Below are 14,675 nucleotides of genomic sequence, written 5' to 3'. Positions count from 1 at the left end.
CAGATTATACTTTTCTTTTCCTTTCCCCTCTTACTCCTTATCCTTCCCCAGTATTAAATTGATGGGCACCACTTGCCTCACACAGCTCTCACTCTTTAGAATCCCTCCCACCCATTTTGAGTCCCTCCCCCCTTTTTTATACCTTTCCCTTTTTCTGTATTCCCGTCTATTTATCATACTCTTTTCCTTTCCCCTTTTCCTCTCTCACTTTTTAATGAGGTGAGAGAAGTTTCTCTGTAAACCAAATATGTCCAATATTTTCTCTTTGAGTCAAATCTGATGAGTAAGATTCACACAACGTTCCTCCCCCTCCTTAATTCCCTCAGATATGATAGGTTTCCTTTGCCTCTTTGTGGGATGTAACTTCCCTCTTTTTATCTCCCCTTTTCCCTTTTTCTGATACAATCCCCTTTCCACTTCTACTTCCCTTTTTTTAATATTATAATAGTAAAATCAAATTATACACACGTTCTTTATGTATTTTATTTGGTGTGTGTTTCTAGGCACACTTGGAAGGATGTCTCCATTCAGTCCAAAAACATGTGTCTGGCAATGAATAAAATGCTGGATCTGTAATCAATAAAAATTGTGTTCAAATCCTGTCTGAAATATTTATTTGGTGTGTGTTTCTAGGCAAGTCATTTAACCTTTTCATGTCTCAATGTCCTCATACGTATGTATTTTCCATGTTGTATTTCTTTGAGATGGTAATAGGTGGATTTTTTTTTATTTCTACTTTCTCCACATATTCTATCACTCCAGAATAATTCTTGCATTATTTTTAAAGGTTTGTTTGTTTTGTTTTTGTTTTTTTATTTTGGTCACAGCTTTCAGGTAGTCAAATTATTCTTATGTTTTCTTGATCTGTTTTCAAGATATGTTGGGGTTTTTTTTTAATAAGAAGTTTCATATTCACTTCTATTTTTTCATTCTTTATATGTTTTTGCTATTTCTTGGTCTCTTAATGGTTCACTGGTTTTCTCTTGCCCAATTCTAATTTTCAAAGAATGTTCTTCTTTAAAACTCTGTAAGTCCTTTTCTAGTTGATTAACTTTTTTTCATAATCTTCTTGTTTTCTTTGGATGGTTCTTATTTTTTTTCCCCTTGGTCTTTCTCATTTCATTTGTGAAGTCTTTTTAGAATTCTTCTATAAATTCTTTTTGGGCAGAGAGCCATTTAACATTACTGTTTGGGATAAAAGAAACTTTTTTTTATACTTCATTTTCCTCCTCTGAAGATGAACTCTTGTCTTCCATATTCCCAAAGTAAATTTCAATGGTTTGGTTCTTTCTCTTTGTCTGTTCTTTTTTTTTTTTTTCCTTAAATGAGAACTATTAGTTTAAGCACCTCTAATCTTGGGGTGGCAGGATGGTGCCTCTAGCTTCACTTCAGCTTTCTTCTCTTTCCTGGAACCCCAAACTAAAAGCTCTCTTTTCTCCTTACAAGGCCCAGCAGCCAGTTCTGTCCTAGCTCCCCTGCTACTGCACTCACTGGATGTGCTGGTTCCTTCACAATCAGTATAACATCTCTGCAACACAGCTGAGCTTGGTGTTCCTGATCAGCAGATCTTCCCAGACTCAGATCCCCTATTCTCTACCCTTCAAGGAGATAAAAGTTCCTGTGATTGTGGCTGAGGCCACTCCTGAATCCAGCTAGTCCAGGGGATCCTGCTTAATGTTTTCATGGAGCTAGCCTGGAAGTGTTAAATCCTGGGAGCAGGGACCCCTGTTTTGTCCCAACTCTTATTCATTTTTCACCTGTTTATGTTGGCCCTGAGGTGTAATTTTATTGTTTGTGGAAGAAATCTGGACAGCTTGGAATTTTTTTTATCTTCTTTACCACATTCCTAGAAATTCTTAGAGTGTTTTTAAATAAAAACTTGATGCCTGCTTGATAGATATCATATAGAAAGAGTTTTTGGTAGGCTGAATTACATAATTTCTAAGATTTCTTTCAACACATATTTAGTGAGCTTCCAAATAATTTGGTATAAAATCCCTGTATTTAGTTTTACTTATGGTGGGAAAGATAAGAAGACAGTAAACTTCAAAAAGTTGGATATGATTGAAAAGACTGAACAACAACAACTCCAAATATACTCAAATTATTGATGATGTCAGTGCAAATGTAGAAAAAAGATAAAGATAGGAAAAATATATACCAACCCATAGGTCAGGGAGAATGAATGAAATAGGCCAAAGACTTGGAGAAGTTTCTCAATTTAAAAGAGTTGATAGGTTTTGGACATGGTGGTCCCAGATTTTAAAAATGAAGTAATTTATACTTTAATTGACAGGAAAATATTGAGTTTTGTATGATCTCTTAATCAGTTATTTGTGCTTATGTGATGATTATAAAGAATACAAAGAAGTGATGAATATAAAGATATACACGAACTGAGACAAAACGAAGTAATAAGATCCAAGAGAAAATAACAATATACACAAAAGCTGCAACACCGGAAATAGGAAAGAACAACCACAGACAAAAACAATCAAAAGTGAATGCTAAAAAATTATGAAGATCAGATATGACTGAAATGAAGAGATTTGATAGGACACATCCAACTCACCCTGTTGTGGAAAGTTGGAGATTCACAGTTACTACACAGTGAATATATTTTAAACTTTTGAATGCATCATTCAATTGAACTGATTTTTTTCCTCTTTAAAAATACTATTTTTAGAGAAATAGCTCTTTAAGAGGGAGAAGGAATAAAATGTGAATAACTATAATGATGTTAAAAAAACAGAAGATATCAATAAAAATTATTTTAAAAAATTTTTTAAGACATTAGCTTAGGAAAATCATTGCAGTGGCATTTAATGATAAAAATGGAAGGATGAAAGCAAACAAAATAAACAATGGAAAAGTTTTGTAAGTTAGAGTGAGTTGTTTTCTTTTTTTTTTATTTAATTTAATTTTATTTAATAATAACTTTGTATTGACAGAATCCATGCCAGGGTGATTTTTTTTTACAACATTATCCCTTGCACTCACTTCTGTTCCGATTTTTCCACTCCCTCCCTCCACCCCCTCCCCTAGATGGCAAGCAGTCCTATATATGTTAGATATGTTGCAGTATATCCTAGATACAATATATGTTTGCAGAACCAAACAGTTCTCTTGTTGCACAGGGAGAATTAGATTCAGAAGGTAAAAATAACCCGGGAAGAAAAACAAAAATGCAAATAGTTCACATTCATTTCCCAGTGTTCTTTCTTTGGGTGTAGCTGCTTCTGTCCATTATTTATCAATTGAAACTCAGGTCTCTTTGTCAAAGAAATCCACTTCCATCAGAATACATCCTCATACAATATCGTTGTCGAAGTGTATAATGATCTCCTAGTTCTGCTTATTTCACTTAGCATCAGTTTATGTAAGTCTCTCCAAGCCCCTCTGTATTCATCCTGCTGGTCATTTCTTACAGAACAATAATATTCCATAACATTCATATACCACAATTTATCCAGCCATTCTCCAATTGATGGGCATCCATTCAATTTTCAGTTTCTAGCCACTACAAACAGGGCTGCCACAAACATTTTGGCACATACAGGTCCCTTTCCCTTCTTTAGTATCTCTTTGGGATATAAGCCCAGTAGTAGCATTGCTGGATCAAAGGGTATGCACAGTTTGATAACTTTTTGGGCATAATTCCAGATTGCTCTCCAGAATGGTTGGATTTGTTAACAACTCCACCAACAATGCATCAATGTCCCAGTTTTCCCACATCCCCTTCAATATTGATCATTTTTTCCTGTCATCTTAGCCAATCTGACAGGTGTGTAGTGGTATCTCAGAGTTGTCTTAATTTGCATTTCTCTGATCAATAATGATTTGGAACACTCTTTCATATGAGTGGTAATAGTTTCAATTTCATCATCTGAAAAATGTTTGTTCATATCCTTTGATTATTTATCAATTGGAGAATGGCTTGGTTTCTTATAAATTAGAGTCAACTCTCTATACATTTTGGAAATGAGGCCTTTATCAGAACCTTTAACTGTGAAGATGTTTTCCCAGTTTGTTGCTTCCCTTCTAATCTTGTTTGCATTAGTTTTGTTTGTACAAAGGCTTTTTAATTTGATATAATTAAAATTTTCTATTTTGTGATCAGTAATGGTCTCTAGTTCATCTTTGGTCACAAATTTCTTTCTTCTCCACAAGTCTGAGAGATAAACTATCCTATGTTCCTCTAATTTATTTATAATCTCATTCTTTATGCCTAGGTCATGGACCCATTTTGATCTTATATTGGTATATGGTGTTAAGTGTGGGTCCATGCCTAATTTCTGCCACACTAATTTCCAGTTATCCCAGCAGTTTTTATCAAATAATGAATTCATATCCCAAAAGTTAGGATCTTTGGGTTTGTCAAACACTAGATTGCTATAGTTGACTATTCTGTCTTGTGAACCTATCCTTTTCCACTGATCCACTAATCTATTTCTTAGTCAATACCAAATGGTTTTGGTGACTGCTGCTTTATAATATAATTTTAGATCAGGTACAGCTAGGCCACCTTCATTTAATTTTTTTTTCATTAATTTCCTTGAGATTCTCGACTTTTTATTGTTCCATATGAATTTTGTTGTTATTTTTTTTAGATCATTAAAATTTTTTCTTGGAAGTCTGATTGGTATAGCACTAAATAAATAGATTAGTTTAGGGAGTATTGTCATCTTTATTATATTCGCTAGGCCTATCTAAGAGCACTTAATATTTTTCCAATTATTTAAGTCTGACTTTATTTGTGTGGAAACTTTTTTGTAATTTTGCTCATATAATTCCTGACTTTCCTTTGGTAGATAGATTCCCAAATATTTTATGCTATCAACAGTTATTTTGAATGGAATTTCTCTTTGTATCTCTTGCTGTTGGATTTTGTTGGTGATGTATAAAAATGCTGAGGATTTATGGGGATTTATTTTTTATCCAGCTACTTTGCTAAAATTATGAATTATTTCTAATAGCTTTTTAGTAGAATCTTTGTGGTTCTCTAGGTATACCATCATATCATCTGCAAAGAGTGATAGTTTGGTTTCCTCATTACCTACTCTAATTCCTTTAATATCTTTCTCGACTCTTATTGCCGAGGCTAGTGTTTCTAATATGATATTAAATAATATGGTGATAGTAGGCAACCTTGCTTCACTCCAGATCTTACTGGGAAAGGTTCCAGTTTTTCCCCATTGCATATGATGCTTACTGAAGGTTTTAAATATATGCTCCTGACTATTTTAAGGAAAAGTCCATTTATTCCTATGCTCTCAAGTGTTTTTATTAGGAATGGATGTTGGATTTTATCAAATGCTTTTTCTGCATCTATTGAGATGATCATATGGTTTTTGTTAATTTGGTTATTGATATAGTCAATTATGCTAATAGTTTTCCTAATATTGAACCAGCCCTGCATTCCTGGTATAAATCCTACTTGGTCATAGTGTATTATCCTGAGGATGATTTTCTGTAATCTTTTTGCTAATATTTTATTCAAGATTTTAGCATCAATATTCATTAGGGAGATTGGTCTATAATTTTCTTTCTCTGTTTTCAGCCTACCTGGTTTAGGTATCAGTACCATATCTGTGTCATAAAAGGAGTTTGGTAGGACTCCTTCAATCCCTATTTTTTCAAATAGTTTATTTAGCATTGGAGTTAATTGTTCTTTAAATGTTTGATAGAATTCACATGTAAATCCATCTGGTCCTAGGGATTTTTTCTTAGGGAGTTGATTGATAGTTTGTTCTATTTCTTTTTCTGAGATGGGACTGTTTAGGATATTTACTTCTTCCTCTGTTAGTTTGGGGAAGCTATATTTTTGGAGGTATTCTTCTATTTCATTTAAGTTGTCGAATTTATTGGCATAAAGTTAGGCAAAGTAACTCCTAATTATTGCTCTAATTTCCTCTTTGTTAGTGGCGAGTTCTCCCTTTTCATTTTTAAGACTAACAATTTGATTTTCCTCTTTCCTTTTTTTAATCAGATTTACTAAGGATTTGTCTATTTTGTTGGTTTTTCATAGAACCAACTCTTAGTTTTATTAATTCAATAGTTTTTTTACTTTCAACTTTATTGATCTCTCCTTTTACTTTTAGAATTTCAAGTTTAGTGTTTGACTGGGGGTTTTTAATTTGTTCCTTTTCTAGCATTTTTAGTTGCAAGCCCAATTCATTGACCATCTCTTTCTCTATTTTATACAAATAGGCCTCTAGAAATATGAAATTTCCCCTTATTACCGCTTTGGCTGCATCCCATACATTTTGGTATGATGTCTCATTATTATCGTTTTCTTGGGTGAAATTATTAATTATGTCTATGATTTGCTGTTTCACCCAATCATTCTTTAGTATAAGATTATTTAGTTTCCAATTTTTTTTTGGTCTACTTTCCCCTGGCTTTTTGTTGAATGTAATTTTCATTGCATCGTGGTCTGAAAAAGGATACATTTACTATTTCTGCCTTACTGCATTTGAGTTTGAGGTTTTTATGTCCTAATATATGGTCAATTTTTGTATAGGTTCCATGAACTGCTGAAAAGAAAGTGTACTCCTTTCTGTCTCCATTATGTTTTCTCCAGAGATCTATCATATCTAATTTTTCTAGTATTCTATTTACCTCTTTGACTTCTTTCTTATTTATTTTGTGGTTTGATTTATCTAATTCTGAGAGTGCAAGGTTGAGCTCTCCCACTTTTACAGTTTTGCTGTCTATTTCTTCTTGCAGCTCTCTTAATTTCTCTTTTAAGAATTTAGATGCTACACCACTTGGTGCATATATGTTTAATATTGATATTGCTTCAATTATCCATGCTACCCTTTAGCAAGATATAGTGCCCTTCCTTATCTCTTTTAATTAGATCAATTTTTGCTTGATCTGAGATCAGGATGGCTACCCCTGCTTTTTTGACTTCACCTGAAGCATAGTAGATTTTGCTCCAACCTTTTACCTTTAACCTGCATGTATCTCCCCACTTCAGGTGTGTTTCCTGTAAACAACATATTGTAGGATTCTGGCTTTTAATCCATTCTGCTAACCGCTTCCTCTTTATGGGGGAGTTTACCCCGTTCACATTTATGGTTAAAATGACCAATTCTGTATTACTTGCCATCTTGTTAATCCCTGTTTATGCTTTTCTCCCTTCTTTCCCCCTTATCCCCCTTCCCATTATTAAGCTTGTGAGCACCACTTGCTTCTCACAGCCCTCCCTTTTTAGTATCTCTCCCCCGCCTTAGATTTCCTTCCCCTATCTTACCCCTTTCCCTCCCAGTTTCCGTATTCCCTTCCACTTAGCTTATTCCTTCCCTTTTCACTTTTCCCTTCTCACTTTTCAATGAGGTAGGAGAAGTTTCACCATAGATTGAATATGTCTAAAATTTTTCTCTTAAAGCCAATTCTGACGGCAGTAAGATACCCACTATATTCATCCCCCTCCATTCTTTCTCTCAGATATAATAGGTTTCCTTTGCCTCTTCATGAGATGTAGTACCCCCACTTTACTCTTTTTCTAGTTTCTAGAACAAGGTATACATGTATTCTTTATACATCTTTATAGCGGAAATATAGTTCCCAAGATTAATCTTTACCTTTTTAGATTTCTTTTGAGTTCTATATTTGTAGATCAAACTTTTTGTTAAGTTCTGGCTTTTTCATCAAAAATAGGTGAAATTCGCTTACTTCGTTGAATGTCCATCTTCTTCCCTGGAAAAAGATGCTCATTCTAGCTGGGTAAGTTATTTTTGGTTGCATACCAAGTTCCTTAGCCTTTCGGAATATCATATTCCAGGCCCTTTGATCTTTTAATGTGGATACTGCCAGATCCTGGGTGATCCTTATTGTGGCTCCTCGATACTTGAATTGGGTTTTTCTAACAGCTTGCAGTATTTTTTCCTTTGTCTGAGGGTTCTGGCATTTGGCCACTATATTTCTTGGTGTTTTGATTTTAGAATCCCTTTCGGTAGGTAACCGATGAATTCTTTCAATGTCTATTTTATCCTCTGTTCCTATGACTTCTGGGCAGTTCTCTTTGATAATTTCCTGAAAAATAGTGTCCAGGCTCTTTTTTTCATCATGCTTTTCTGGGAGTCCAATGATTCTCAGATTGTCTCTCCTGGATCTGTTTTCCAGGTCTGTTGTCTTCCCCAGAAGGTATTTCACATTCTTTTCTATTGTTTGTTTGACTGATTCTTCTTGTCTCCTTAAGTCATTCAATTCCAATTGTTTGAACCTGATTTTCAATGAAGAATTTTCTTCATTCACTTTTTAAAAATCTTTTTCTAATTGTCCAATTGAGTTCTTTTGTTCTGTGGAATTTTTTTCCATTTCGCCAATTTTGTTTTTTTAGAGAGCTGTTTTCTGTTTCCAGTTCACCAATCCTATTTTTCAAGGACTTTATTTCTTTATCCAGTCTCTCTTTAACTGAGTGGGATGACTTCTCCAGGCTCTCTTGCCAAGCCTCCCTCTCCTTTTCCCAAGCTTCCCTCTCCTTTTGCCAAGCCTCCCTCTCCTTTTCCCAAGCTTCCCTCTCCTTTTGCCAAGCCTCTCTCTCCTTTTCCCATTTTTCTTCTAGCTCCCTTGTGAGAGTCTTTTTAATTTCCTCCATGAGATTCATCTGTGCTGAGGAACAGATGATCTCCTCCTTTGGGGATTTACCTGGAGACAGTCTGTTTTTAGTCTCCTCAGGATTTGGAGTCTGCTCTTTATCTGTATAGAAGCTGTCAAGGGTTAAGGTCCTTTTCAATTTTTTGCTCATTTTGTCAAAGAATCAAAGACAAACTACCAAAGAAAAAAAGAAAAAACCCTAAATGGAACCTGCTTTCTTTGGGGGGAGGGGCTGGGTGGTGTTACCGAGTTTCCTCTACAGACTGCGGGTGGCAGCAGTGAGGCACTAGCAGGACTGTGCTGCGCCTGCGCTCTGAGATGCAAGAGCGTGCTGAGACTCTGTGGGGGAGGGGCGGCCAGGTCCCGAGAGACTCCAGCTGTTTGGGGTTGTATTCTTCACCCTCGGTGTTTTTAGCTTCTCTGCTGGGCTGCTGACTTGCTGCCGGAGCAAAGTATCCAAACCTGTAGAGAAGCTCTCCCCGCAGAGACGGCTGCGATCACACCCCACCCCCTCTCCAGCCTGCTCCCGTGCTCTCGCTGCTGCTGCCCTCAGCCTGTGCCTGATCTAAAACCGTCCCCACCCTCGAGCAAAAACAGACCTTTCCTGCGAATCTCAAGGATGGCTTCTATTTGTAACTATTTGTGGGGTTTTTTTCAGTTAAGCATTAATTCAGAGGCTTGTAATGGAATGGATAGTGAGAGAAAATGTGGAGCTACACAGCTATGTGCCTCCTCTCTGCCATCTTGGCCAGAAGTCTATAGTGAATTGTTTTCAAGAGCAATGGAATAATCATAATCCTAATGCCTTAATCATATATTTTAGGGGTATATTTTAAAATATATTTTAGGGTAGTAAAAAGAAATTTCACTAAAGAGAACAAAGTGAACAAAAATCTTCCGGATAAGCATAACTGTAGAAAGAAGATTCATGTTGGAGATGATACAATTGTGAGGAAAGTGAAGTATTGTCATACAAGATAACCAAAAAAGAGAAAGACTATAAAAGTTGGGGAAAAAAATCTCAGACTTAATTAATAATGGAAAAAGAAACTTAGATAACATGATATACTGATATTTACATATACATATACATATATATATATATATATATATACATCATATAATAAACTTTTAGGTGGCATGAGTTATAAAATCTAAAAGAGTTCGGAGTTCAAAGAGATCACTTTGGATGAGAGTAACGAGGGAAGACCTCACAGTGAATTTGGAAATTGATTGTGGCTAGTATCTGAAAAGACAAAGTGAAGAAATAAAGAGAAAAAAAAAAACATATTAAGATGGGGTGGGGCAGAAGAGAAGCATAATGCTAGAAATAACACCATCTTCATGAGATCAGCCTAAGACAAGTGAAGGAACTATATCTGGACACATATATAAGACCAAAAGAAAATTTATATGCCAAAAGTGGAAAAAGGCTGTAAAGAATCTTGAGAGCCAGGCAGAAGAATCTGGCCTTGAGATTTGGGAATGTTTGGGTGAGTTTACAATCTGAGTGTCATGAGCAAAGGAATTACATATGTCTTAGGAATATTTGTTCAGCAAGCAGGATGAATAATAGCAATGTACTTTTCATAGAGGGAACAATAGAAGACTAGTGTATTAAAAATATGGTGCCAGAAAGGAAAAGGAACAAATTCTGAAAAGGTTTGTATATATAAAATATGAGGACTGGAAGTAGTGAAGGAGGCAGAATAAAAGAGAATGCAGTGTCAAAAAAGACAGAGAAGGAAAGAGTTTTGAAGTTATGTAAAATTATGCAAGGAAAAGAAGTGAGCTTAAAGTGACAGTACTTTATAAGCAAAAGAAAAAAATAATCTATGCCCAACTTTTGCCAGATATTTATCTATATGAAATATGATGTATAATTTATTTGGAAGCCTCCAAGCTACTTCATTACCCAATTTCTTGGGAACATCATATTCCAGGATCCTGTGTGGAAAAGATAAACGAGGAAATGAGTTTTTATCCATCCCAATATTGTATAAACAAAATTAAATCTGCCAAGGAAGGAAGATGTGAAAACAAAGTAGTTTTGTTAATTATCATACCAAATTTAGGTTTGGCATTAACCTTAGGGGGATTAATGCTGATTAATTAATCAGCTAAAATGCAAAATAGGAAATCTACTTTGAACTATGAAACAAGGGATACAGATGTAGAAGCAAATGCACAATTAGAAAAATGATTGCCAAACATGATTTCAGAAGACTGCTGATTAATCATATTAATCTTTTCTTTATCTCACTACTCCGATGCCTTCTGCTGCTATTGCCTCTTTCACCATTCTTTTAAATGAAAAAGTATAATTTTTCTTTTCCTGGGTAATAAAGCATTCCACATGATGATCCCATTCCATCCCATCTTCTTCAACAGATTGTCTCCTATGTCATCCCCAGTTTCTCATCAATCTCTCCTTGTCTATTGGCTATTTACTTCCTGTCTTTAAACATGTCCATGACTTCTCATTCAAGTTTCCTTGAACAATAAAGGACTTGGAAAAGGAGCTTTCTTCCTTTTTCTAAAGGTAATTAGAAACATTATTTGGTACATTCAGCCATTCTGGAGAGTAATTTGGAACTATGCTCAAAAAGTTATCAAACTGTGCATATCCTTTGAATGGATGTCCATCAACTGGAGAATGGTTGAGTAAATTGTGATATATGAACGTTATGAAATATTATTGTTCTGTAAGGAATGACCAGCAGGATGAATACAGAGAGGACTGGCAAGACTTACATGAACTGGCTAAGTGAAATAAGCAGAACCAGGAGACCATTATATACTGCAGTAACGATAGTGTATGAGGATGTATTCTGATGGAAGTGGATTTCTTCGACAAAGAGAAGATCTAATTCAGTTTCAATTGATCAAGGATGGACAGAAGCAGCTACACCCTAAGAAAGAACACTGGGAAATGAATGTAAACTGCATTTTTGTTTTTCTTCCCGGTTATTTTTACCTTCTGAATCCAATTCTTCCTGTGCAACAGGAGAACTGTTTAGTTCTACACACATATATTGTATCTAGGATACACTGTGACATATTTAACTTGTATAGGACTGCTTGACATCTGGGGGAGGGGGTGAAGGAAGGGAGAGGAAAAGTCAGAACAGAAGTGAGTGCAAGGGATAATGTTCTAAAAGAAAATTACCCAGGCATGGATTCTGTCAATAAAAAGTTATTTAAAAAAAAAAAAGAAACATCATTTGGAACATATATCTCACATAATAACCAACATAAACAAAAATTATTTTGAAGGAAATCACACTTACATCCCAGCATATGGAAAAAGGAGAAGAAGCAATCTTATGAAGACCTCAGCAAAAACTTCTAGACCAAGTAATATATGCATTGATATTTGGTGACTTCAAAGTTCAGCCTATGTGAAAGATGTATTAGAAAATACATCTCAATGATAACAGTTGAGTCAAAGAGCATGCATTGCTCAGTAACCTTTTGTAATTCCAAATATCTTTTTGTAACAGTTGTATCCATTCACAGGTTCATTAATGTGCCTGCTTTCCATGAGGCCTTTGATTTTCACTTTTGTTGTCAGTAGCCAATCTGATGGGTAGGAGACAAGCACACACAGAGCAAGGAATGGAGTGGTGTAATGGATAATGCTGGATGGGAAACCAAGAAGCACAGGATTAAATTTCCACTTTAGACATTAGCTTGGGCAAGTGTAATCTTGGGCAAGACACAGATTCTCTTGGGGTCTCAGTTTCTTCATCCAAAGAATGAAGGGATGGGACTCTGGACTCTAAGACCCATTGCAGCTCTAAAAATATGACCCCATTAATATTCTAAGCTCCTCTAGAATCATCACCATCTCTGTCTCTGATCCCTTTGTTGTTTCAGTTCATTTAGCTATTTGTATAGATGAGTGGATAAATGAAAGGATGATTGAAAATAATAACACATATTAAGCACTCACTATGAGCTAGACACTGTGTAAAGAACTTAGGACTGAAAGATAAAAGTTAAATAATCACTATCATTGAGCTTATAGTTTATTTAAGGGACACAGTATGTAGATATAAAGTATTTACAATAAATACAAAATAGAAATTTATGGGAAAGGAAATAGAAGTTAGGGGAATCAAGAAAGGCTTACTATATAAGGTGTACTGTACTGTACAAGGTGCTAGAGATGAACTATGAAGGAAACTGGTGATTCTAAGAGATGGAAGAGAGGAAAGGAGTGCATTCTGGACATGGTGGGAAACTAATGCAATGGTATAGAGATGGGAAGTGGAGTACCATGCATGAAGAACATTAAGATTACTTTGGCAATATCAATATATCTGTGAAAAGGGAGTAATGTACAAAGCTAGAAAGGTAAGTTGAGGACAGTTGCACAGAATTTCAAAGGCTAAACAGAAGAGTTTCATTTAATTCTAGAGTCCACAGAGAAATACTATAGTTTACTGAGTAAGGGAGTGATATAGTCAGATCTGTGATTAAAAAAAAAATTTTGGCAGCTATAACTATCTTATTCTTAGTTTTTCAGTTGTGTCTGAGTATTAGTGACCATTTTTGGATTTTCTCAACAAAGAAACACACCAAAAGTATATAGAAATTATCTTTTTATCCTCTATACAAAGAAAATTTATAACTATTATAACCTTCAGTCTTACCTTATTCTTGGTATAGACATAAGGTATTACTTTGAGAAATACTCGTGGCACTTCTTCCATCGTGTCATTATTAACAACATGGAGCATACAAACTGGAAGAGTAGTATACACTTTAGGCATCAAGAGCATATCTTGTGCTACATGAAATGTTTCTCTGCAATTAAAAAAAAGAATCTCCTTTAAAAGATGTGTTAGAAAATTAATTGGATTTTAAATGACTAAAAAGAAGTTGGAATAAATGAATGCTAACTTTTAAAACATACAAATTCAATAAAACATACCTGTATAAAATGATACTTTTTTTCATCTCTCCTATCTTTTTATAGACAACATTTGGAGAGACCTGTTTATATATTTTGCCTCTACTTCCTTAATTCCACAGATTTGTCCAGTTCTCACAACATGACTTCCAACCCCAACACTTGAAGGAAATTATTCTAAGGTTACCAATGATCTATTAACTGCTATTCCCAAAAGGGCTTTATTAGCCTCATCCTTCTTGATATCTCTGTAGCCATCCTGCCTCAGGCACTTTCTTGTTGTGTGACCCAGGTCATATTCTCCCAGGCTTCATTTGCCATATCTATTATATGAGAGGATTGAACTTGATAACATCTAGAGTCTCTACTAGCTCGAATCTATGATTCCCCAGTTCTAAGAATATTTTCTCTTCCCTGAGCTTTCTCGATACTTTTTTCTCCTTTTCTTTTCCTTTCTAATAGGCTCCTGTTCAGATTCCTTTGCTGTATCATCATCTATATCCTGACCCTATGTGTGAGTGTACTTCAAGAGTTCTGTCCTGTATTTTCTATTGGTGGTTTCATAATCCGGATACACTCAATTATCAATTCTAAGTCACAGATTTCCAAACTAGCATGTTTAACCCCCATCTCTAATCTTAAGCACCAGTCTAGACTGTTTGCTAGATGTCTCTACCTGGCTATCACATAGAGTTCTCAAACTCAGCATGTCCAAAATAAAATTTATTATCTTCATCTCACTGGGGAACACTACTCTCCTCTTAGTGACTCAAGTTTGCCACCTCCAAGTCATTCTCAGATTTTCATCTTTTTCATTCCACCCTTTCCCAAATCTTATCAATTCAGTTTTCATCTCTTTCATATCTATCCTCTTCTCTCAGATTGCCACCACACATATTTTGGTTCTCAATACTTCTCACCTGAACTATTGCATTGGATTCCTAACTAGTCTTTCTCTGCTTTCAGTTTCTCTCCTCTCCAAGGCATCCTTTACACACTTGCCAAATAACATTCCAAAAGCACAGAAAACACAAAATCACAAATAAATAAAGTTGATCATGGTTGGTTGTTGCCTGATCATTAAACTGAAGTGATAATCCTATTGTCTCTAGGATAAAATAAAAATCTCTATTTGGCAGTTAGTCCCTTCACA

General features: G+C 35.2%; 1 protein-coding gene across 1 annotated transcript in view; it reads right to left on the bottom strand.

Annotated features, from left to right (window-relative positions):
• Positions 1 to 14,675, bottom strand: part of ADGB (androglobin) — a 257,841-nt gene that overhangs the window by 53,934 nt on the left and 189,232 nt on the right. Inside the window, exon 25 of the mRNA XM_051997914.1 lies at positions 13,263 to 13,416. Coding sequence (XP_051853874.1) covers positions 13,263 to 13,416 — 154 coding nt within the window. The remainder of the gene's footprint in view (positions 1 to 13,262; positions 13,417 to 14,675) is intronic.

Source organism: Antechinus flavipes, chromosome 4 (assembly GCF_016432865.1).
Source record: "Antechinus flavipes isolate AdamAnt ecotype Samford, QLD, Australia chromosome 4, AdamAnt_v2, whole genome shotgun sequence".
NCBI lineage: Eukaryota > Metazoa > Chordata > Mammalia > Dasyuromorphia > Dasyuridae > Antechinus > Antechinus flavipes.
The sequence above is the reverse complement of the archived record's forward strand: the minus strand, read 5'-3'. Positions and strand labels throughout refer to the sequence as shown.